Consider the following 25,095-nt stretch of genomic DNA (forward strand, 5'->3'; position numbering starts at 1 on the left):
ATTGATGAAGATCCTAGCCTTGTTCCAGAAGCAATACAAGGCGGAACATTTGGTTTCAATTCATCTGCCAATGTACCAGCAGAAGGGTTCCAGTTTTAGAGTGGTATTTTGGAAGTTAGGTACAATGCAGCACTGAATAAAAAAAAGGTTTGATCCATCAATCTTGGCTCATGGGATCCGCTGCTGCATTAAATCGGGAAAGAAAATGTGAAGATTTCATTTGGAATCACAGAAAAGCCCAAATGAAGTCAAGATGGCGAGTGGGTGCGAGTGAGAATGAGTGGCAAAATGTAATGAAAAACTTCACACTGAATGCTTATTTAGATTGTTCAAAGAAAAAGGGCTACAGGTCAAAGATCTTCAGTGCCTGAGAAGGAACAATGACTTACTAGAGCAATTGGGGGGAAATGCAGTACTATCATCATCAAGCCTTGTAAGCATAAGAGAATAGGATGCCCATATAAGTCCAAGGAGAATGAGCCCAGGCCTTGCTATGAAGCACCGTGTGAATGGACAACATTGAGTGAATGTCTGGACTCGATGCTGTGGAGCCAGGCTCGTGTTTCAAATACGGGGCTCTTCAGTCCTGAAGCAGGCTCCTAGTCCTGGAGTGGCGTGTGTACGAGAGTATGGTTGTGATGCTGTATGTGAACGCATGCAAGCTTGATTCGCCTTCAGGGGGCTGATAATAAACCTAGTAAATCATCAAAATGAGTTCATAAGTGTTAACTTACACTGGACACAAAAACAAAGACCGGTTTAGCAGCAGACTCTGGTTTACTCCTGCAGCCTGTGTTTCTTTTTTGTTTTTGTTTTTTTTTCCCCCTCTTATTTTTCTTTTAGTTATTTTTAATTTCTTTCCTGTATGGCTTATTAGTTGTTTGTAAAGTCAGAATTTCAGGAAGGCTTCCCTGTGCATTTGCACCAGATGAATGTTTGATGTTATGAAAAGCTTTCCATATCATCAAAACTAATTTGTAGATTTTTGCATGAAAAAAATCATACATTTCCCTTCAAATAGACTGTGTTGCAGTACACAAGTTGCCATAATAGTAGAAAGCAGTAAAATGTGGTAATAAAATCTCATCCTTTTCATTTTCAAAGATAACATGAAGACCTTTGCATGTGGTAATCTACAGCATAGTTCATTTTTAGATTTTGTTGAGTCCTGTAACCAAATGTTTCCGTTGTGGTAGAATACCGTGCTGTGTTTCAATGTTACTTGTTTTCAAACTTTGTTTTCTATGAAAATGATATGGAAACTTCTAAAAATGAAATTTGGTGCATATGTACTGCCGAATAAAGACCGAAAAAGAGGTGTGAATAGATGTACAAATCAAGTCATGGTTTGAACACCTTTAATATGCCTAATCCAATTGTTTTAGACTCTTTTTATCTTAGATGTAGGCAGCCATGAACAATCTATTTTGAGCCACTTTAGAGAGAAAACTTTGTATTTTTAAAACTTGCACAAAAAGGATGCAAGTGTTTTTATAATTGGAGTAATACCTCAGTTTTGAGGTTCTGCACACTAAATTAAAGGTGACGTTACAAATTTGTACAAAATGAACTCTTTATAAGGTGGCTCATTGTAGGAAATGCTGTGCCTTCCCCTTTGAGCACAAGTGTTGCATGAACAACAGTTTGCTATAATAAAACATACCAGATTAGCCACCATTAGCATCTATATCTACCTTGTGTTTTAAAATCAACTGGTAATTCTGAAACACTGTAGAATGGATAAAGATTATTTTGTGATCATAACTCTTTGTTGGACTAGAGTATTTTTGCAGCATTCCTTGTCATCAGAAACATGGTTAAAGTTTAAAACTAGAAGCAGCGGAAACTAGCTTGTGAAATTTATCCAAGTAGAGTGCAGGCTAGGCTGTCTTGGGGAAATAAACATTAAAACTTGCAACAGTGGTGTATTTGGTGTGTCTTTGTATATGCACTCCAGTTTTCATCAAAACCTGAAGAGGATCGTTTGAAGAAAGTTACAGTGAGATTTCTGAATCTCTTTTTTTTTTTTTTTTTTTTACCTACCAGATGTTGGTGTGTTGTGTGGTATGTTATGTAAGCTTCAGGTAAATAACTATTTTCGTATAAATATTAAGAAATAACTAATTTACCTAATTACATAGTATGTATTCACTAAATAAATTAGGGCTTTTTTCATGTAAAATGTAGGGAACCCTTAGAGGAGGTAAAATTCTTAAACTGGTGTTTTTAAGGAAGTTGCAATGCCGTAAGTACAATTATACTTGCTGCTAACTTCACACTAAAATATCTTTGTGAAGGATGTACTGTAGAAAATTGCTTTAGTATTAGAATCCTTTCTTGTTAGGGGTAAACATCTCAAAAAAGCAGATGTTTGTAGCAACTTGTGTGTTTCCGAAACAAACAAAAAAACCCAAAACACTATGGCAAGGCCTGTATTTACTGCCAGTAAATGCCTTTTTTTGGCACTTCCCCTGATGTGATAATTACCTTAAGCCAGTGCTGTTCTAGCTGCAGCTGGTACTTTCTTACATGGCCAGTGGTTGTTGGTTTTGTTTTTTGGTGGTGTTTAAGTGGAAAATTCTCTTCAGCTGCTTCACAGCAGATCCTGTTGGTTTACCAAAATACGGAAAGCTTAAACATTTCAGCATCCACAGGGTGGCAGTATTCGGAGCTCTCGGGGAGCAAAGCTGAAGCCAGTTTGTCCAATGCCTCTTTTCCCAAAAGTTGCAGTTTGAGGTAATGGAATTAATGATGTTGTCGGGGAAAGGGGAGTTGTTTGGGAGGCTTGGGGTACAAACAAGAAATAACTTAAAGACTTACTTTAGGAGTACTAATCAGATTATTAAGACTTCAGAAGAAGTTACAAGTACAACCTCGCATTGCTGCGATGGAAGTCACAGACCAGTCTTCTGCCTATATGTGAAGATGAATAAATTTTAGCCTCTGACTTCATTGAGCAGTGGAATTAGGTCATCAACAGAAGCAACTCGGATGTTTCCCTTTTAACATTAAAGCTGTGACATTGAGTGTATTTCTCAAGCTGTTCAGTAGCAGAACACTGCTCTGTGGTATTTAGATTGTCTGTAACCATGCAGATGGTAACTCTTTGGTCACTGTTCTTCAATTCTAATAAAAATAACCAAAGATGCGGAGGTCAGGTTGTATGTTAATCTACTCTTTCAGGATTTTGAAGTAGAAAATTAGCTTTTCAGCTGAACTTAGGGTAGCAGATACCTAGAAAAAGACGTTTAAAATATTAAAAGGACAAAAGTTAATCCATGGTATAAGCTATTCCAGGTCGGATTTTTATTCCAAGGAGCAGCATTGTTGGACCAAATTGGAATTTTAGGATCTTAGGGTTAGACTAGCAGATTTAACTAGGAGGAGTAGCTCTACAGAGGGAAGAAGGGGAACGAAATCGAAGGGGATAGCTTGGGAGAAGTTGACCCTGTTTCTTTCTCTCCCATGACTGGAAGTGGAATAGCCCCTCATTGTGTGAGGCCTTTCAGCATGGGAGAGCTGTTTGCTGGATGCATGGAGCCTTGGACAGAGACAGACCTTTCGTCTTCCTTCACAGAATGGTATCTTCTGGTGGATCACAAGCATTCCCAGTAAGTTGTCTACTTCTGCTGTTTTGATAGTGGAACAGGCTAGTTTGCCTTAAAAACTAATAATTTCTGGATAGTTTGTTAAGATACCAAGCAACTTAAAAGGCTTTCAAGTAAAATTGAAATGCTGGCTAAGGCAACTTAGCCCTGAGCAAGAGAACCTGATGACTTCTGCGTAACCAGGGCTCTGCTCTTGCACAATTTCAGCAGCATAAGGAAAACAGTGGATGTGCCAGGAAGAAAGAGGGGTGACTGACTTTCTGTGTGAAAGTGAAGAAATCTGTATGTATTTGTAACAACTCTTCCTATCATACGGTCTGATGCATAAATCACCAAATTACTTTTGCTGCTTTATAATTAAGAATGTCTTCATATTAATACTTGTAGACTCTTTGCCACTTTTAACTATAAATGTTTCTTCAGCTCTGCATGTCACCAAATTACTGGCAGGAATGCTGGTCACAAGGCTGGAAACAATTACAAAAGTCCTGCATCTGGATCAAATAGACTTTATGAAAGGAAACTTAGTAGCAGAAAATGTGTAAAGTTTACAAACTCTTCCTAATAGTAAGTTTTAGCTACTGACAGAGTAAAACTCAGAAGGCACACAAAATTAATTGAAAGAGTTAACATTGCTTCAATACCTACAGAAAAGTGATTGGAAACTTAATTTCCATAAAGAAATGCCTATTTTTTTGCTTGTTAAATCCCTTGAAATGGGGGTCCTGTATTTATTCTGCTGGTTTGGTGTGCTCCAAAGCGGAGGAAAAGAGTTTTCTTCAAGCTGTCATATGTAAATACCTTTGATATATTTTTAAATTTCTATAAAACAACACTGAAAGCTACTATTACTAGAAAATGACATGTGGGAAACTTTAAATGCCAGCTATTGGTAAATGCGTTGCAGAAGTTTTGTAATTTGATGGAAAGGCAGATGGTCAGTAGTCAGACTTCGTATCAGCAACACCAGATCATGGTATGAAGCAACTATGTCATTCTTAGAATGGCAGTTTTTCAGATTATTGCTTCATCTTGAATTCTTAATTCTTTTAAGTGCATAAAAATAAACTGGGTATAAAACAACATATGTTCTTATCCTGAATATCAGTTATTTATATTGTAAATTATTGTCAAAAGCTCCCTTGTTTGGTCTTCTGCTTCTGTAGCTTTTTCCTTAAGACCTTCCTGGTGTGGTGAGGCGGGTAGTAGAGGAGAAAGGATTATAACAAATTTTTTTTTTTATTCTGTATTATGTAGTGCATGTACCCCAGAAACAAAACTACTCCCAGGCTGAGTGCCTGTGCTATTTCGACTCTTTCAGGCAGTGTGGTTTACTAGGAGGTCTTCTCTGTTGTTGCAGTGTAGTTAGTATAGATCCTGGAGTAAAGTATCAATACGTTCCCATCCAGCACCACAAAAATCAGAGTACGGATGAGCTGGAGAAGCATCTTTCAAGAAACATAAAATAGATTTAGACCTTTGTGAGCTTGAGGGAGGGGAGTAGTCTGATACCATGGACAGCTACAGACTTGTAGTTTGAAAGATACAGTTATCTCAAATACATTAAAATGAGAAAAAGTACTGATAACTATAGTAATTGGTTCAGCTTTGAAATTAAGGCAAAAATCTGAGTAACTCGTCAGAGTTTTTTCTTAAGTGGCTGTCTGTGCAACCAGTGAAGTTCTGTGCATGGCTGTCATGGTAAAACCCTTGCCTGAGCAATATTGTGACAGTAAAATCTTACTCTATCCTATTGTGTTACTTACCTTCTCACAAGCTTTCAATTATTTTTTTTTTCCTTAACTGTATGCCCAATTTACCTTTCTCATTTAAGTTGTTTGGAATCTGTCACAGATTCGGACTCCTTCGCTCACACTGCACAGTTCATACTCATTTTTCTACTACCTTTGACAAGGTATTTATAATGAACCAGAAGTGTGCACCCAGCACTTTGACTCCTGTGGTGGAAGCAGAGCCTTAGTTTGCAGGTTGGTTGTATTGTGGACCTGAAGAAGGGCCTTCCTCACCTAAAATGTTGTATTTTCTCTAACTGGATCACTTGTTCTAATAATATGTTCAGTTACAAACCTTGACCTGCTCACACATTTATTTTGGCTGTATGGCATTTTTATTTTTTAGCTGCTGTGAGTTTCTGTGTGCTTTGCCACATGATAGCTTTCTAAGCTTTCTAGAATTGTATAAATACAGAAATGCAGATTTTTTTTTTAATGGGGTGAACCTCTGAAGTGTGTTCCAGATTACTTGATTTGTACTGAGACACAAATGATATCTATGTTGCTATGTCTGGTTTATGTTAGTAGACTTGCAGGATACCTATATTGCCCTACCTAAGCATCTTCAAAACATAGTTCTTGTTATGATTTTCATATTTCACCTGACTTAAATTTGCAGAAACATGTTTTAGCAGGTTATTACTGCATCAGACCCTACGAATGCAGTTAGAAGGGGGCTGTCTCTTAAGCTAATGTTTTCAGAATGGCTGTGCCATTAGCACATGGCAGCCTGTCAGCTGTGCAGATTGAACACTGGCCCATTGTCTCATCCATTGCAATTTCTGCCAGATGCAGTAGAAGATACTTATTCCCAAAATTTCATTTGCGAAGATTTGCCACTGTGATGCAGTTAACGTAATGCTAACAACGGAACATCCACATGGTTGCAGCCTCTTCTACAAATTGGGCACAATGGCAGAATAAACCGCATGTGAAGATTTTTATATCTGGCTTAATACTGCTTTTTCTTGTTCAAAGAGTAAATAAAATGTTTGAGATGACATCTCTGTAATAGAAAGTGGATTACTGATCTGTCAGTGAATGCGCACATTCTGTTCATCTCTGACTTCTTACGAAATGCGCTCTTGTCATCTTCACATACCCACAGCAGGTGGTTTAGTAATGACCCATCTGGTATAATGATCCATTATGTGGCATAATCCTCCAGCCAATGGATCCGTTCTCTGAAAAACAAGTTATTTTCTGGGTTAGTTTTCAGCTAGTTCTTTGATGAGCCTGTCTGGCTGCTTGAGCACAAGGGAGAGGGATGAGGCCACCTTTGTGATAGATGCAGACTGGCCCAAGTTGTGAGCCCGCTAGCTGGGTTAGAAGTGGGGGCAGAGGATAAGGAAGGTAATTCACAAACCAAAAGATCTGCAGAAACAAGGGACTCTGGTCTCTGGTACCATCAGCAGGCAGGATGAGCACAACTGGCAGGGATCTGTCCACCTGTAATTAAGGGTAAGGTCATGATTTAAAGAATGGTTTTGACAGAGCAAGCAACTTCTTAAAACCTTTTGACTTCAGCTAAGACAGTCTTCTGGCCTGAAAGGATTAAACTGTAAAGTGCTATAAAGTAAAGTGGGAATTTCCCCAGTTTACCCCAAACTCCTATAAAACTAACAATGTAAGACATACTGATTATTTACGTAGCGAAATAGGAAAATAACAACTAGCAGTAGCTCTGGATTGCTCATGTTTTATCTCATTCCAAGCATAACAAGAAAAAAAAAATATACCTTGCACCTGCAGTCTTGTACTATCCTCTTTGATCTATTCCTGGGAATAGTTTGGGCATGTGAATAAACCAAGTGAATGCTGTTAGCAAAACTTCTACTGTGGGATATATGGAATAGTCAAATGGAATATATAATGAAGGAACACAGCTTGAGAAAGAAATACACCATGTTCGGACTATGTATTTGCAAAACAAGTATGTAAAATTCTCTCTCAATCCTACTGTAACATTACCAATGTGCAGAATTGCCCCAGCATGGAAGGAAAGCCAGAGTAAGAAGTCCATGCTGTTTTAATCTTTAACAACTGCTTTAGGTTCCACAAATCTAAGACAAACCTAAACTGAAATTAGTTATTTAAAGAACCATATCTATTATTTTGGAATTAATTTTAGAATTAAATTATCTCTAATTTTAGACTTAAGCAAGTATTTGGATTTAGGCTTTTTTTTCCCTCACTTTGCTACTGCATCTGTTCTGGAAAGGACATTACCTTCTTCTAGAAGAACACTTTTAAGACATCTAAGTCCTGTTCTCAAGTTAAGAAGGACCTAATGTTTCTCCAAACCATGTTTTTTAAGGAAAGATTTGTTTTTCAACATCTTAAGTCCCTTTTATGGCAAAATAAGAATTTTAGTGAAACTTTCTAATTCATGAGGTTTTCTAGATAAATCTCTTACTGTGTGGTGTCTGGACGGTTGCCTGAGCAGGCCTCGTGAGGCAGTGAATGTAGTCGGTATCTCTGGGAGGAGCTCTTCCCTGTGTCAGTTAGCCTTTTCCTTTATTCATGGGAAACTTCTTTTTCATGTTGTCTTTCCTGTTTTGAAGGAATATGCCTCTTCCATTTTGGAGTCAGCTGTCTTCTGTATCATAAGGAGACCCTGTGACATTTGAGCTTGTATCTGCTTGCTTGGGAGAAAGACCTTCCTCTGTTTGGAGATCAGTTTCCTTGCAGATGAAGCCAACACCTTCCTCTGCTTGGGGTTCAGCTGCTGCTTGCTTGAAGGGCAGATGTTCCTCTCTCCGAGGTTCAATTCCCCCCTGGAGGAAGGCGGCACGTATCGCCTTGGGTAGTCCAGTCTCTCCTTGCAGTGAGGAAGGAAAGCCAAGCACGTTGCTAGTGCCATCTTGTTGATCTGTGGGGCAGGGGTTTGTCTCTTGCCGCTTGATCCTGGCAAGGCAAAGGGCCACAGCAGGTTCGAGCTGTGCCAAGGCAGCGCAGCTCGAGCCGGTTGCAATGACTGCAAGGGTGCAAGCAAGGATACAGAAGAAGCAGCTTGAGCCAAGGGCCAAGGAGAGGCACAAGGGCTGAAGCTGCTGTGCAGTGCAGAGGTTGTGCCATTCTGTCCCGCTTCAGCCCCAGAAGTGGAGCAGCAAGGCCCCGTAGCTGCTGAGGATGGCTAGTGGGGCCCAGAGAGCTGTCAGGTTCACGAGGATGACTCCTGCATGGCCCAGGAGCGGGCAGTGAGAAGAGGTGTCTCTGTGATGAAGGACCTGGGTGGTCCCTAGCATGAAGTTGGTCGATGCACCTGGGACCACGACCCAGCTGGGGTGGGCTGCAGCTGGGCACGTCATCCTGAGGGGTAAGCACTGGGCTACAGCTGCCTCCAGGCTGCCCCTTCGCTGCCTTTTGCCTTTCATGGCCAGTGCAGGTGCTTGGGGCCTGTCGTGGAGCTCGTGGCTGCTTCCATGGAGCTGTGCTGGAGTGGGGCAGCTCCCAGCCCCCAACACCGGAGTCCTTCCTCCCTGCTGTGGGCAGCCTCGCCTCAGCCGGACGGGGTGGTGGACCAGGCAGGCCTGGCTGGGGTAACGCATCCAGAGGTGCTGCGTTCAAGAAGGGAGAGAAGCGATCAGCCCTGCTGTGCCCTGAGGCAAAAACATAACTGTATGCCCAGGGACCCTGTAATCCCAGGCCCCGCAGTCAGGCCCATTCAGAAACAAATGCTCTCCCAAGTACTAGAGCTACAAATAGGTCAAATCCTACACAACATTCGTATTAAAAATCATGCAAATAGGTGAATGTCAACTAAAATATTTTTCTATGGTTCCCCCCTGCCACCTGTCATCGAGAGGAAAAAAATCAGGTATGTTCTTAATCCCTCCTCCTCCCCTGCCTATTTTGGTAGCAAAAATAAGAACAATTTTATCAACCTACCCTAGTCCATGGGGACTATGTTGAAAGCCAGCGCACGCGGAGGCATGATCGTAAGAAACATGTATTAGAAACTGTAATTAGATTCAGGTAGCAACAGTAATCAACAGCCAACAGATTTCTTTTTTTGTTACAAAAATCAGAAACAATGAGAGTTGAAAAATGTATGGTTGTTTTAGAAAACTTGTTTGTTTTGAGGAAGTTGCATTTAGATTGCAGCATCTGTACTGCCACAAGTGGAACTACAGTGATAGAAAGCACTATTTCAACTTGTTAAGGTTGAAAAGTTGAAAAACTTAAACTTGATGGCAAACAAAAAATTTCAATTAAAATTGTCAAATATTCAAAACTAAAGTGGTGTAACTGACATCAAAAGATGAATTTAAGGCTAGTATTATCACAACAACTTCACACAAAAAAGACCAATTACAGCTTGATGTAGTATTGTGCCTATCAGCTGAACTGTGATGGTTAATTTGTTAGAGCATGAGGTTTTTTTATTATTCCTTTGAATTCCTTTTATTATTCTTTTGAATGATGATGTATTATGATTTACATTACAACAACAAATGAATTTAATTTCTTTTTCAAATTCACTGTAAAAGTAACATCTGAGAACAACTTTACAGTTTTAGCTTAGTGCAGTTCGATGAACTGTAAATAAGTGTAGAATAATCTGGAGTATGAGAAAAGTCTACGCAACATTGGGTACTTGACTGATAAAATCCAGAGATTTACCAGTGTCACAGATGTCAGTAACCACAGTCCTAACCCATTCACTTTCTAGTGCAGTCTCGGTTTTTGCTCAGCAAGGTGACAAGCTCTATATTCTTCATTATAATAGCCCCATTTTGATGTATGGCAGTAGCAATTTTGCTTCATTTAAAATACTTTAACTGTCTTCAGTAGCCAAACCAGCTTAAATTGAAACTGAACATTACCACTTACATTTATTTTTATTTCTGTGATTAGTAGTTGGCAGCAGGTCTGTTCCTGCTCCCCCTGAAGCAGATGTCACAAGTTTTTATGTCTCTTGGTTTCCAGCTTCAGGGTGAATTTCTCTCCAAATTGTGAAGAAGAATCAGTTTGGTAAGATGTTGATTACAATAATTGCACAAAAGAGCAGAAAAACCACAGCTGTACACCAAGGTATTTCCACTTTAATGTCATTAATGCCTCGCATTTCATTACTGATGATGATGACATCGAGCGTATCATTCCTGATCAGCAGTTTTCCTGGTTTGTGCCTTTCCCTCCACCTTGAAAATTCAGTCAAGAGTATGATACACAAACCTTAAGCTCCGGCTGGATTCTTAACCGCTGCAGAGGGCCGGTGGCTGAGGGACGGGAGGGAGAAGCGCCGTCCGTCCCCTCGGAGGCGCGGGAGTCGCGGCTCCCTCGGGGCCTGCCCTCAGCATCGCTGTATTTCATGTCACCGTTTCGGTGGGTCCCGGAGCGGGGAGGCGCCTCCCGGGGCGGCCGTTAACGGTCGCCCGCCCGGTTTGAACGCGGCGCCCCGCCCCGCCGCCCGTTTACTTTCGAACGCAGCGGCCGTTGGTCCTCTCGCGCATGCGCGGCGCGGCGGCGCTGAGGCGAGCGGCGGGGCGCGGGCCCGGCGGTTTGAAGGTGGCGGCGGCCTCGCCGTGCGGAGCCCGCCGGCTCCCCGTTAGGAGGGCAGTGGAGCGGCCGTGGGGAGCGGTGTGCGGCGCCGAGGTGGCGGCGGGACGGAGCGCCCAGGTAGGTTACGGGCTGGGCGCCTGGCAGGGAGCGGGGGACCCCGCGTCCCCTGGGCTCCGGCGTTACACCCGCGCCGGGAGGTGTCGGTGAGGGCTTGACCTGGCGGCGGAGCTCGCACGGCCTCCCCGGTGCGCGGCTTTCCGAGGCGAAACTGCCCTGGAAGCGGAGCAGTGTCCAGAATGACCGCTTTCCCCTCCTTCTTCCAGTCAGCCTGCGCGGCTGGGTAGCGCTGGGGTTGCCGGCAGCCGGACCCGCTGGCCTGGGGACCCGCTGCCACCGGGAGACGTCTCAGTCCTCGGGTGTCACACACCTGACTGCTTCTTTCACGGCCTTTAAGGGTGTTTCTGTAACCTCAGCAAGGTTTTGGTGTTAGCGTTGATAATGCAGGCACGGTTCCCATCGTTAGTAGTTGCCGAATTGTGGGAGCTGGCGGAGGGTCTGCGGCAGGCAGGAGCTCTGCAGGTGACAGGTAAGGGTGTTACCTTCCCTATTCTACCTCTCCCACCCAATACTAAGAGGCAAACGACAAGTGAGCGCTCAAGGCCAGAAGCTCTGACAGTTCAAGACGTAATGGATGGAGAGCGGGTCTTGGCAACGGAGTACGAGTATGGAAAGGACACAGCAGGATCGTTGGTTTTGAACGTGGTGACTTGTGTAAGCTTGTTGTAGTAGCAGTAGCCGGTGGAGGGATGTGCAGGAGGAAACTCTCAGGTTGACAGGGAAACTAGATAGACCTCTCAGCTGTGTTCATCTCCTTTCAGGTCATAAAAAACATGTAAAAGTCTGGGATGGTGGTGTAGTAGCTGTGGTGGGACCAGGGGCAGAACATCTCTGGTTGAGAATTGCTGTGATTTGGGCAGGGGATATTTGTGGCATGGGGTAAAGCAGTACAGCTGAAGTGGGCTGGAGTAGAAAGGTTTAAGGTCTAGCTGTTGTTTCTGATTTCTGGTGCCTGGCCTGTTGTTACAACCACCAAACCTGGCAGCTGTGTAGCAGACTCCATTCCTTCTGATGGATTGACAAATTCCAGAGCTGCAGCTCGACCTTCTGGTTTTTTTAGAAAGTTCTGTCACCCTTTACTATGAAGGTGACTTGTAAATGGAAAACACTGCCCATAATGTCATTTAATCTCTTATTTTCACACAACGTAAACTTCAGCTTTTATGCTGGTGCCACAGCAGGACTTCATGGACTGCTATGGGATGAGGAGACAGCATTTCTAACACGGATTTATTTTAAGTGCAGTACAGTATTGAAAGTCAAGTCGAGCGTTCCAGTGTCCTTCAGGAGAGAGCAGATGTCGTTTCTGTCCTGACAGCGGGGGGCCTGGCAGCACCTGGCTCCCAGGGAGGGTCTGCCTTACGTGCCTCTTGTAACTCTTTGTTTAGGCTGTCACGACTGTTACCCAATGCCAAATTCACCTTTTAAAATCCTCCAGAGTAGAATGGGGTGTATCGGCTTGTACAGCTGGCTTTTGCTATAAAGCAGTTAGTTGTTTATCTGCCTAAACACTGACGTATGCTGTATTCCAGATATAATTGTTTCTAAACAATGTCTTGCATAATTAGCTGGATGAGCAGCGGCCTGATTGCTAGGTGAGGAATGCAGTGTTATCAAGGAACACACTACAGTACTTTGATCTGCTTAACCGAAGGCTTTGGCAAATAAACTGTAATACAGGTATGCTGTATTACATGTTTTTACCTTGTCTACAGTATCACTAATTAGAAGAGGATGAAATCATAGCCACTTAGCAGGCCTCCTGTTGCTGGAAGATTTCTGAAACTCACTGTGTACCTGGCACAATTACACTTTTGAGTTTTTAAAATACCTTCTAGTTTGTAATTTGCTTATACTGAGTGACTCTTAAGGTAAATATGTGTGTATACACACACACGTATTTGCTACCACAGTTGTTTGGAACATTTAAGGAAAAGTATCTGCTCTGTGCAGGAAAGCATTTACCAGCTTCCTGCTACTTTTTTTTTTCCTGGAAAACTTTTTTTCTTTCTCTTTGCTTAACTCTGTGACGTTGGGTCTTCTCAGTCTTTTTTCGTTGGTGTTCCCAGTCTCTCTCTTTCTGATAGCCATCTGCTGATTTATTTCCACTGTCGTTCACCTGTAGACTATGTCCTCCGCGCTGCTGCCAGCGCAGGACGAAACTGAATTTTGGGATTTCTACCTTTTCCTTCCCTGGTGCAACTCTGGAGTAGTTGTCTAGAGCAAATTAAAAAAACAGAGGGTGCCTACAGCAAAGATAACGTTAGCGTTCTGAATACTGTTTTGAAATCGATGAATAATAACTCAGAAATGAAGTGCCGTTTCTCCTGGAGGTGCTTGGGAGCACGCCAGCCCCGCGCAGCCCCGGCCCGTGTCTGGAGCTGGGCGGCAGCCTCCGCTGAAAGCAAAAGCTCCTGCCCGAGCACGGCCGGCCTGGCCTTCCAGAGCTGCTCACTAGCAGGCAACTGCTGTCACTCTTTAAATTTCTCCGTTGCCTGGGAAACAGAGCGGTATGTTTCTGTGGAAATGGGAATTTCGGTCCCTCCGGCCAGCGGCTGCGAGGGTTATGAAGCGGCCCTGAAGTGAGCGCAGGCCTCCGGGCCGGTGGGCTTCTCGCTGCCTCAACCTGCGCAGGCGGGTGGCAAGGCGCCTGTTGGGGGGTTACTGCTGCAGAGTTTGAGGTGATTCACAATAGAGCTAAGAAAAATTTTGTACAGTTGCTTCTTTGTTTTTGTGGTAGCAAGCAACTACTTTGCAGTTAAAACAATTTTTTGAAGATTAATTTTATCTTGCCCTTTACATAGCTCAAATAAGCTAGGAAGCTAGGCATGTGTTCTTTATAAAGAAAATTTCCCTCCTGTAAGAGTTCTTTTGAATAGAACTACAGCCCTAGATTTAGGAAAAAATAGTGATTTTAAGCATAGGGGTTTTTTGTAAACTATATTCATTCCATATATAGAAGAGAAAATAATGAACGAGAGTACCTACTAAGGATTCTTTTTTTTTCTAACCATGAGCAAAAACAGCTGATTTTTTTTCTTTTGTTTAAGTGGAAGTGACATTCCCAAGATTCATAATAACTTTTTATTTATGTATATATATATAAAAATAAAACCTTCAGATGTATTTCCTGTGGAAATTAATTCTCAAAAAATAATTTATCTAGACAGTGGAGTAGATTTGTTGTTCAGCTTCCCTTCGTTATTGATACATTTCTTTAGTTTCAGTGTCTGGAACATGACTTACAAATGTGAAATTATTAACGTATGGACCTAAAGAACCTAGTGTTGCCATAGTGTCTGATTGGAAAAGCTGGAAAATAAAGGTCTGTGGCTCCCCAGTAAAAAGGGAGATACCTCATGGTCTTGATATTAGTTCTTTTTAACTAGGAGAATACACTAGTTAGTTATAAATGCTAACACACTTTATCATTCTTCTTTTAAAGGGTAGTTCTTCAGAATTATGTCTCTCTTTAGTAGATTTTCTTCGAACTGTTGTCAAGATCTCTTGAAAAAGTGCAGTTCAAATACGTGAACCAACATTTGATGTTAATCAGCTGAAGAAATGACCTGAAGTGTGTTGGATAGATTTTTTTTTTTTTTTTTAAAAGCTGAATTAATTAGAATTGTTTTCAATATAAAGTTGACTTGCTCAAAAGACAGTACCTCCTTGAATTGAACTTCATTTTTTGGGTGACGATGGCCATTAGATTTTTTTTTTTTTTAATTACTATTCAGTCTGGTTTTATAAGGCAAAAGAAATCTGATCAGACTTTGCTGAACACTTTCTCTTTTGGGTGTACCAGCCTATCTCAATAAAGAGAGATAAGCCAGGCTTATTTCTGTACAACCAGCATAGGTTTCTCTGTTCAGAGCTGATTTAACTCTCAAAGAACCAGGGTCTGAGTATTTAGCTTAGCTCTGTGCCTTTTGCAGGAACAATGCTGCTTCCTTTATTTATTGTAAATTGTTTATTAGTTAGTGCTAAATTTAATCCTTAGTGGCTTTCTTGATTCCAAGTGCAATTTAAGGTTTTATTTTCAAAGGAGAGTATATTTAACAACTCAGTTCCTTTTAAGTAGATTCACTTAAAATAAATCAAACTTCGTTAATCTCATTGTCAATGAGAAATGCTGATAGATCAATGCACAAATATGTTAATGCATTAAAAAGATTAGGAGGGCACATCTGAATAAAATAGCCTCCTTAAAAACATCCCATAGCTAGTTATCTTCCCGACTGAATCAAACAGAGGTTCAGTAGCACTTCGTGCAGCTGCATTAGCCCAGCTGCACGTTACTGTTTTCAGATTTAGAGTTAGACCCTAAACGGAGAGTCTTTGACACCAAATGCTTGGACAATTTCTTTTTGCAGTGTAGCAAAGTCTACAGAGCTGACTAGAACTGATGAAGGGGAGAGGAAAATGTGACACAAAGATAAGGAAAGTTCATACTAATTTCCCTATTTTTTAAACAGAAGAAAAACAGAATTATGATTTATTATGAAAACTGGCATTAGAGTTATTGTTATTTGTGACTTTACAGTGTGATTTCACTAAGCTGGCAAAGAAAAACAAGGCAACATTACCAAGGATGGAAAACGAAAGTTAGGTTTTTAGTTTTGTGCTTGAAGTAACCCAGGAATAACACCATGAGTCTAATTACTGTTAGTGGTATTGTATTTAAGGGGCATTGAGTTAGACTCTCATTTGTGCCAGAACCTAGAGATAGCTTTTAGTAAATTTGACTGTTTAATACTCTACTGACTATTTATATTACAAAAGTAACATTTGAAAAAAGTTAGGGGAGGAAAAGAAGTTTCTGTACTTACTGTTTTATTATTGTGTTGAGAATGTTACTCATAATGCGAGAAAATTTTCATGATTCTTAGGTTATTTAGAAACTTTAGTTCTAACTCTTATCACTCTCTTCTACTGTTTCTCACTGTAAAAAATATCTAGTAGCAGATTGCGCTTTTCCTAGCTTTTTAAGGCAGAAGTTGGATATGGGTGAACACTGTCTAGTCACTTTGATCGTAAGTGCGGATCATAATTTGCTGAAATCTTGAAACCATTGCTCACTTTCGTTCTTTTGTCTTTTTTCCCCTTAGCAATAAATTGGCAATGTTGCGGTCGTTAAATGTCATGCTGAGGCGCTTAGGTCAATAAAACGATTTTAAATGAGTTGATTGTAAAAAGAGATTAAACCACTTTTTCTTTTTGTTTTTCTGTTGTAGGACATGCATCACCTTGAGGAAGAATTAACATGTTCCATTTGCTGTAGCATATTTGAAGATCCACGCGTTCTGCCCTGTTCCCACACGTTTTGTAGGAATTGTCTGGAAGGTGTTATTCAGCTGTCAAGCAACTTTTCCATTTGGAGACCCCTGAGAGTTCCTCTGAAGTGTCCCAACTGTAGGAGTATTGTTGAAATTCCTGCTGCTGGCACCGAATCGTTGCCTATCAACTTTGCATTGAAAGCTATTATTGAAAAATACCAACAGGAAGATCACTCTGATGTTGCAACCTGCAGCGAACACTATAGGCAACCGCTGAACATTTACTGTCTTTTGGATAGAAAATTGGTGTGTGGCCATTGCCTTACAATAGGAAAACACAGCGGTCATCCAATAGATGACCTTCAGAGCGCCTACCTAAAAGAAAAGGAGACTTCTGGAAAGCTTCTCGAGCAGCTAACTGATAAACACTGGACTGATGTGTGTTTGCTTATTGAAAAGCTGAAAGAACAGCAGTCCCAGTGTGAAAGCATTGTTCAGGATGATAAAAAAGTAGTAGTACAGTATTTTAAGAAACTTAGCAATACCCTGGAGCACAAAAAACAAGCTCTGCTGACTGCGCTGGATGAAGTTAACACACACATTTTGGAAGAATATCAGCCTCTCATTGAGAACTTGAAAAAAATAAGAGAAGAACAGCTGGAATTAATGTCACTGAATACATCTATTCAAAAAGAAGAGTCCCCACTTATTTTTCTGGAGAAGGTGGGTGATTTGCATCTACGTATAAAAGCTTTGAAACAGAAGCAACTACCGGATGTTAAACCTGTGGAGATTTATCCGAGGATTGGGCACCTGTTGAAAGATGTGTGGTCTAAAACCGAAATCGGTCAGATCAACAAGATCCTCACTCCAAAAATAAAACTGATTCCGAAAAGGAAGTTCCACAGCAAAGGCAGTGGAAAGGAAGGAAGAGAATCTAAAGAACTCCTCCAGGCTGTAAATCCTTTAGCAGTCCTGCTGCTTTTTATAATAATAGTGGTAACTGTGTTTTTGTTTCACAAACCGGTATCATCAGTTGTAGTCGAAGCTACACGCGCTTATATCTCGGAATTCTTGCTGCTTGTGTATCAAGATGTCTGCACCCATTTGCAAAGTATAGTGGATGTGCTGTGCCATACATTTAATTTACTGATGGAGTTTTTGGGGAGAATTGTTTCTCTTAGACTATTTCAATGATTAGATTAAGAGTTAGCATAGGAATCCACAGGATTTTTTTTTTAATTTCTACTTAAAAGCTGGATTGTTAAAGCTCTACACCTTTCCTTTCTATTTCTATATCCTTCCTTTTTCTGTATTTTATAGATTTCCTCTTAGCTAACTCTTAGTTAACGGAGAAGATTTGCAACAGAGGCTTCCTCCTCTGCTCACACAATAGGGCAGGTTGGTGGGTGTTTGTTTAAACTGGAAGCCTGTCAGAAAGAACGTCTGCCTAAGTAAGCTGTAATCTGGAGTCCTGTTGTAAAAACTCCTTAAACATCTACTACCTGTTGGTTTTTTTTTTTGGTAACATAATTTTAAATTGTTTTTTTAATAAAAGAACTACAATGTTAGAGGTTAAAAGAACCCCTCAGGCTGCAAACTGGCTAGTCCTGGGCGGGTCAGTCGCTAGCTCTGGTGTATATAGAACTCCTATTTTGTGTTTTACTGACCTCTCTCTGAATGTATTTTAACTGATACACCTGTGGTCTTTAAAGTGTGTGCTCATGGCTCAATATTGTTTGTTCCTGGTTACTAGTGGATGACATGATTTTATCTTTCTTTTTTTTTTCAACCTGTGTATAATAACTTTGTGTCTTTCAAATGGTTCTCTCCACCTTCCAGAGCGGTACCTGTAGGACTTCTGGTGAAATACTGCATACAGGTTTTTAGTGCCAGCTCTGCACAAATCAGGTGTTTGTTTAGCCTGGCAGGGAGCTCTCAGCGCTTACTAAAATGAGCTCTGATTTTTTGCTAAATCATTTAATGTGTCGTGACAATAGACACATACTGTTGTAAGTAGCAAAACTCCCATTGAAGTCAGTGGTATAAGGATTTCAAATGTTGTCAAGAGCTCTTAACTTGGCAATGAATGTAAATTTATATTCAACAGAGATCTTTACCTTGACGTAGCATTTTATTCTGCAATCAAATGATCACTAACGCTGTTGGCTACTTCTGATGAGATGCTCCAGTCTAAACCGTGCTCAGGAGCGAAATCCCCAGTGAAAGCTGTTCTGGCCTTCAGTTACTAACGGTCTGATTACAGTAAGTACTGGGACAGCCGTAAAGTGTTGCAGTTACAACAGCAGAACACAGATGAGTTTACGATTCACTAAAATTACAAAAATGAGCATTTGCCATGTCTAATTGTATTTGAGTTGATAAAAATAATAGCATATTCTAGCATAGCAGCATTCCTCTTGTAAAGATCCTAATAACAATATTGATATCCTAATATTTTGCTGTATTGATAAAACACTGAGTCTAGCCAAACAGCCACTGTGCAGCTCCCCTCTCTGCAGCGCAGGGGGCTTGATGGTCTAAGTTTGGCTGAGGTAGGGGCCAGCAGCGCTTCGGAGGAGTTTCTAGACTTTGTACGTATGTTTTCTGTCATCTTTTAGAGTTACAGAGGCAAATCCCCTGGATACCGCTGGTCAGGTTTTGAAATGGTGTTCAGGTGTATCCTGGGACTGCATGCTGTTGTATTTATTTCCCAATAAAATTGGGAATTTGGTTGTGTCTTAAGCCCTGCTAGAAGGCTGTCACTTGGCACGTACGTCTCTCAAAACCTGGTGCTAAGTGTCTGTCCACTACCACGTGAGGCTGCTTTTTTGACTTGCCTTCCTTTTATTTTCCCGACTTTTAAAAACTTAGAGAGTTTATAATGCAGTTTTATTTTTCAAGACTACGGGAATTTATAAAATGCCTTTACCATTGATTGAAACATTTAGTACTTGTACTTACAACAACTATATATTTTAATAAATATGCATACAAATAAAATATATTCTTGCAGTAGGATTGGCTAACACCTCGATTTCCTTACTGCGCAGAACCTTCCCCGTGACCCTAGGCAGCGCCGAGACACGCAGCTGAACGGGTGAGAGGGGACGGAGCAGCAAGTCTCCCTGCAGCAGGAACGCGGGTGCTCAGCAGTGCTCTGTCTCGCCGCTTCATTTTCTCCCAAGTGCCCTGTTTTTTTGCAGTGTGAACTTCAGGAAGATTCTCTGAAAGGGCCTGTCACGAGGTGGGTCGATGTGGATTTCATTGTTTCGTGTTGCCTGCCACAGGCCTCTTTTACTGCTTTTTCTGATTTTTTTCTGCGGAAGCGCAGCACAGGCGTTTTCCGGGGAGTGCTGTGAGCAGCTTTTCATTTTCCCCTTACCCCAACACTCCGTGGGGCCGTACGGCTGAGACAAGCTGCTTCAGCCTGCTCTCTCCTGTCATCGGTGCTGGATACAGGTCCTGTGTGCCGAGTTTCATGTAGCAGATGGAAACTTTTTCAAGAAAATGAAATCTTTTTACTGCATTTCAATTGCGGTGTGAGAGGGTTTTGTACTCCGTCAAACCTACGGTGGGTTTTTTCTCATCTTTTGAACTACCCTGTTTTGAAACCTCATCCTAGAAGTGTAATTCTTACTGCATGCGTTTTTTAGATTAAGCTTTTTTAGAGGAGCAATCTGGTTGAAAAGGATTGTTGTTGCGACGCCTTGGGGGTAGCGCTGTAAGTTTCCAGGCTATACCTTAGATTCCCAACACTTACTGCCAGGCATCCCAGCAGCCCCCCGAGAACGGTGCAGGGTGCCGAGATACCGAGCTGGCTGCTGACAGCGTAACCAGAATATCGCTTTTTAAGGAATGTCTCTTGCAGATGAAAATAACGCTTCTTCCCCCACTCACCTTCCCCAGCAGCTCGTTAGCGCCAGCTCAGAAGTCCCTGTGCTGACCTGTCACCGGCCCCGCTGCAGCTGTCCTTGCTGCCTCTCGGGGTGGGTCACTGTTACTCCTCTGCCTCCCTTGCGCTGTGCCTGGGGCCCTTCACGCAGCGCGTAGCTGGATGTGTAACTTACCGCCTCGGGACTACGGCAACAAAAGCAGGATAAACTAACTCGGGTTTTGTAAAGTGCAAGAGATGGAAACGTAAGCAAGGAGGAACAGCAGAGCAGGATGAGCTGGCAGTCCAGGGCTGCTCCTGGTCAGCTTTCCTACGAACCGCAGCACGGTGATGACTGAGCTTTCGGTTCTTTTTTTCCAGGAAGCATACCAGCACCAAGCAGAGGCACTTCTAGTTCAGGGATCAGTACTAGTGCAAGTGTGCCAGACACTGGCCTGACTTTTGGAGTAAAACACACAATTTCCGTTTTTAAAGTACAAAAAAAGATCAGATTCAAAGCAAAACCTGTACATGAAGTGCTGACAAGATGCTGATGGAAATGGAGACCTAACAGCCAGGTGAGCAGCGGCGCAGGGTAGAGCTGTACGTAACCTCACCTCTGCCCTGGGAACAGTTCAGCCCTTTGCGAAACGATGGTGGGAGTGAGCAGATGGTAATTACTGTGTTAATAAACCCCGCGCGTACAACGTGGCCACGGTCTGAGAGAGAGGGAGGAGTTGTCCCGACGGGAGGGGAGAGGAAAATAACTGAGGAGAAGTTTTCTAAATTGAACCAATTCATTACAAAATGGCTACAAACCTCCGATTCCCAGACCATGCAGCATTACGTACAACATCCTTGTAATAGACATGTAAATTATTTTGTATACTGACTTTACTTACTGGAACTCATATAATAAAATGTTACAGGACACTCTGATGACATTTAAAAGCAATTTGCTTACTTTAATATATACAGTAAAAAACGGGCATTTAAAACCACATGCAGAACCCAAGCATGACTTCAAGCCTGCCCATGGAATATTAAAATGCAGCTAGATACATAATTTGAGAAACAGCTTTTTTTTTTTTTTACTCAGTTCATATAATTAAGGTCTATATAGACTATATAATTAAAAAAATGGAATTTATTGAGGCTGGTTTTATTAACAAGCTCAAATAAACACAAAACTAAAAGAAAAAAATCTCAAATACAAAAGTACATTAGATAAAAGTAAACAGCAGCAATGAGAATGGAAGTTTGTTCCACTCTATTTTTGAGCTATACTGCACCCAAGAGCACCGAGTTCAGCCAGTCCTTTAGATGCGATAACTTTGGGGTTTGTTGCCACACTTTTCGTGGTATTGTGAGTCTTATAAATTCCAATTAATCTGTCTGCGATCTCAAACATGTTGTTTCGCAGGGAGATGATGATAAATTGTGCATTTTTTGTCTGCTCCTGAAACAGAAGTTATTTGTATTAGCCCACAGTATGTCAAAAAGCTCTGTTCTTGTATGATCTCTGTGTGCAGGCTTTAGGAACTAAGGAATACATCACTCTAAGCAGTTCTGTCATTCAACAAATCCGCAGGTGATGAGGCCTCAGAGCTCCTGATGTCATAATCGGTACGTGCACAGCACGCTCCCAGCTTGGCTGTCAGCATGAAGCACTGCCATTTACTTAAGCAGGAGTTTCCTCTTTTTATCTTACTTATTCAAGTGAATTCAATTAAACGTATATAATTTCTTTCCAGAGTTGCAATTCGCCACAGTTTTAACATGAATTCCACAAGATTTCCAAAGGTGGCTATTACTAAGTCGCCTGAATTGCTACAGCAAGGGTCGTTTTAAGAACGAAAAGGAAAGCAAATCTATTTCCATGCACTGGGAACGGGGAAAGCAAGCCCTTTGCCAGGGAGGACAAGGCTGGCCAGAGGTCTCATCACACGCAACAGCGATGCGCCTGCGTGGTCGGAGCTGGTTACGCAGGCAGCCGCTGCGCCATGCCGGGACCCTGCAACCCCCGAGCAGTTAGCAGCGCGTCACCTACCTCTGTTGTAACGAAGCAGCTATAATCGCTTTCAGGGAACATACAGCACACACCATGTGTGCGCTTGTTTTATCTTTATATATAGTTTTATGGGGTTAAAAAGCTTCAGGCTAGATGTAATAAAAATGGGTCAAGTATCAATCACAATCTTTTCTCCTAGGATAGCAGTAATTCAGAAGCTGTATACAAAATATGAGCTACAGCTATATACTGAGCTATAATTAGCATTTACAAGCTAAACTATACTAAGGTTCAAATTTAAGTGTTAGTCCACACTGCAGTTGAAATTAAGCTCCTTGCTCTACCAGATCACATCTGGGTGACGGACCCTCCTTTGTGAAAATACAGGCGTTGTGGGAGCAGAGTTTAAAACTACAGTTGCAGACCGATATCTTCAAAGTGTTTCCCTGATTTTAAGTAGCTAACCATAATCTTCGGCACTTCTAGGGTGTTCCCAAAACTGGTGGTTATACTTTGGATAATTCTGAAAATTCCAAGTTTAAATTAGCAACCAGAACTGTAGCAATGTAAATGTTTGCTTGACTTAAATATGGTGAACGACAGAATTTTTAAAGGCACGAAAGAAAAAAACACACTAATAAAGACACAGATCAAAGAAGCCGATGGGAAACAGCTCGTGTTAATGAAATGGAAGTATAAAGCCAAGGAACCTTGGCTGCACCTGAGAATGAAATGAGCTTGGATACGTGAACTCATTACTAAGAGCTAAGTTACTGTATCTCAGCTGACTACGACTGATTTTTTTGGGGAAAGTATCTATATTTTAAAGAGAAAGTGGTAGCAGCAAGGATACATGGAAATGTGGCACCTTTGGCAAACTCTAGCACTCTTTAGACAGCTTTTGAAACTATACAATCAGGATTTGGAGAGAAAAAAACTTGTAAATCCTCTATTAGTTGCCTCATTTCAGGAAAGCATCAAACTTCACAGCTTAGAAAAAATATGCAGAAAACAACATTCTAAGCACCTTTCTGGAAATCTGCTTAGTACGTAGTTTCCACTTAATTATTTAGAAATACTCTATCATTCCAGATTTTTAAATCTGGCCATAATTGTGTTACCACTTCAGCTTTTCTGGCAGAGGAGAAAATATGTTAGAAAAATTATACTGTAGTAGTTACCATTAAATACTTACATATATGTAAAACGCTACAATAGATACATTTTTGAAGTCAAGTGCTGCATCGATCTCATCCATAAAATAAAGTGGCGTTGGCTTGTAATGATGGAGAGCAAACACTAGAGCCAGTGAACTGAGAGTCTTCTCTCCTCCTGATAAGTTAAATATCTTCTTCCAACTTTTCTTCGGAGGCCGAACACTGGAAGAAATTAGAGTTTGTGACTTATTCCTGTTCATGATGAAAATAAATATGTCGTGGTGAAAAGCAAGTCACAAGAGAGGAGGGAATTCTTGGAAGACACAAAGAAGCTCGATAAAACCATGGATGAGCTGCTTGACACTCTCAGTCCCCCGCAGCTGAGAGGTAGCCAGCTGGATTATTTCTACTGACCGAGGAGTAACTCCTGGGTGGTGCACAGCTACCTGGTCAGCGGATGTGTGCCTGAGCTCAACCTGCTGTAGCACTCAGCTATCCTCTGTAGGAACTTAAGAACTGCTATTTAATTCTCTTTCGAAAGTGCTATTCTACTCTTAAGAAATGAATATACTCTTAGGACCATTCGTGACAGAACAATCTCCAGCTACCAACGTGACTGACACGATTCCCTAAGGCAGAATGAAATGATTTGCGAATGAAGAAACCCTGAGAAATTACTTGAGCAAACTTAAAGCTTTCGAACTGCTGTTAGTTACTTTTTTCTCCAGGAGGAATGAATCTCTTCGTTACCCAATGCTAAAAAGTTGTGGCTTCTGTCAGCATCTTGCCAGTACTTGCCAAGAGAGAGGACTGTCTCAGTTAGCTGATGATCAAGGAAAATTTACTTAAAAAGCAGGTTGAAAAAAGGAATAAAACAATGAAGAATGACAGCAATAATACAAAGTATTTTGACAAACCTAAACATGATTCCCTCAGAGAAGGGATCCAGACTGTCCACAAGTTCTAATTCAGCATCGCCTCCCAAAGTAAGCATCTGGTAGTTTTCCTTCAGTTTATTTGTTATTACATTAAATCCTGCCATAAATTCATTTAGCCTTTGTTTCCTAAGATCTTCAAAAGCTTGTCTGAAGTTGTCTCTCTCATTGGTAATGTCATCCAATTCAGCCACACGTTTCAAGTATAGCTCTTCCTGTAGAAAAAAAACCAAAAGTACAGTTGAACAAGCTGTCTCCTTAATTTAGATTTTAAATCATTTTTCCTACCATTTGAAAAATCATTTTTCCCAGAATGGCTAACAGCCTTGAAACAAAAGAACAAAACCAAACCATCTCTTTTTTTCTCATCTCTATACTCTACGCTGCTGCTGTCTCTATACTGGAAACCCCGTGTTAGAAGAAAAAAAAAAAAAAAAAATCTGTTGAATAGACCAACATTACTGAAGTGAGTATTGTGAGGAGAAGAAAAATCCTAGCATTGTTGTGTATCTGTCTAGACTGTCAAGTCTAGTTGACTGTAAATAAACAAACTTTCACAGGAGAAAGTTGTCTTCCCCTGCCATCGATGGTGTCAAATCTAGGAGGTGTGTGTAAGCTCCTAGATACAACACACACACTTGGCTAAGTACAAGCTAGCAACAGCACAGCCTGCAGAGGAGGAAGGGAGAATTCAAGGGTTCCATTTCAGTTTCCAAGAGAAGGGAACTGAAGAAGAACAGGACCACCTTTCCCTGGCATGCCCACAGATGAGGGATTTTCTTTTCTCACCTAGATAAAGAGTGCATTTTTGCATGC

At 41.4% G+C, this 25,095-nt stretch overlaps 3 protein-coding genes and 1 long non-coding RNA gene across 16 annotated transcripts in view; 2 read left to right on the forward strand and 2 right to left on the reverse strand.

Annotated features, from left to right (window-relative positions):
- Window positions 1–1,918, forward strand: part of KPNA4 (karyopherin subunit alpha 4) — a 28,353-nt gene extending 26,435 nt beyond the window's left edge. The window contains exon 17 of the mRNA XM_075157464.1: window positions 1–1,918. Within this exon, the coding sequence (XP_075013565.1) occupies window positions 1–99 (99 nt within the window). The 3' untranslated portion in view covers window positions 100–1,918.
- LOC142085480 (uncharacterized) lies at window positions 796–10,814 on the reverse strand. 5 transcript variants are annotated; one of them, XR_012674711.1, is made up of 4 exons: window positions 10,238–10,808; window positions 7,818–8,961; window positions 6,768–6,850; window positions 796–6,585 (listed from the first exon to the last, which is right to left on the reverse strand). It is a non-coding gene; the product is annotated as an uncharacterized LOC142085480 (long non-coding RNA). The 5 variants fall into 5 exon arrangements; XR_012674709.1 differs by having other exon boundaries at window positions 6,768–8,961; window positions 10,238–10,814; XR_012674710.1 differs by having other exon boundaries at window positions 6,679–8,961; window positions 10,238–10,814.
- Window positions 2,237–24,393, forward strand: TRIM59 (tripartite motif containing 59). 5 transcript variants are annotated; one of them, XR_012674706.1, is made up of 7 exons: window positions 10,860–11,026; window positions 16,261–17,025; window positions 18,413–18,567; window positions 19,356–20,754; window positions 21,709–21,802; window positions 21,931–21,979; window positions 22,674–24,393. XR_012674706.1 is itself a non-coding variant. In XM_075157466.1 (2 exons), exons 1-2 carry the CDS (start codon window positions 3,531–3,533, stop codon window positions 17,497–17,499), a joined length of 1,320 nt encoding a protein of 439 aa, XP_075013567.1. In that variant the 5' UTR covers window positions 2,237–3,530; the 3' UTR covers window positions 17,500–18,131. The 5 variants fall into 5 exon arrangements, 3 of the variants coding, with proteins under 3 accessions (XP_075013567.1, XP_075013566.1, XP_075013568.1); XR_012674705.1 differs by lacking the exon at window positions 18,413–18,567; XM_075157466.1 differs by lacking the exons at window positions 10,860–11,026; window positions 18,413–18,567; window positions 19,356–20,754; ... (1 more) ...; window positions 21,931–21,979; window positions 22,674–24,393 and adding an exon at window positions 2,237–3,611 and having other exon boundaries at window positions 16,261–18,131.
- The window catches only part of SMC4 (structural maintenance of chromosomes 4), a 42,067-nt gene continuing 38,280 nt past the window's right edge, over window positions 21,309–25,095 (reverse strand). For 4 of the 5 annotated variants that reach the window (XM_075157457.1, XM_075157454.1, XM_075157456.1 and 1 more), the window contains exons 22-24: window positions 24,262–24,494; window positions 23,383–23,566; window positions 21,309–21,635 (exon numbers count right to left, since the gene is read on the reverse strand). In XM_075157457.1, coding sequence (XP_075013558.1) covers window positions 21,447–21,635; window positions 23,383–23,566; window positions 24,262–24,494 — 606 coding nt within the window. In that variant the 3' untranslated portion in view covers window positions 21,309–21,446. Of the gene's footprint in view, window positions 21,636–23,378; window positions 23,567–24,261; window positions 24,495–25,095 lie in introns of all 5 variants that reach the window. The other variant, XM_075157458.1, reaches the window with a different exon arrangement.

Source organism: Calonectris borealis, chromosome 9 (genome assembly GCF_964195595.1).
Source record: "Calonectris borealis chromosome 9, bCalBor7.hap1.2, whole genome shotgun sequence".
In the NCBI taxonomy this organism is placed as follows: Eukaryota; Metazoa; Chordata; class Aves; order Procellariiformes; family Procellariidae; genus Calonectris; species Calonectris borealis.

Coding starts and splice junctions, on each gene's coding strand:
- TRIM59 (XM_075157466.1), top strand. CDS start 3,531: ATGCATGGAGCCTTGGACAGAGACAGACCTTTCGTCTTCCTTCACAGA. Junction 3,612..16,260: donor GTGGATCACAAGCATTCCCA/GTAAGTTGTCTA, acceptor TTTCTGTTGTAG/GACATGCATCACCTTGAGGA.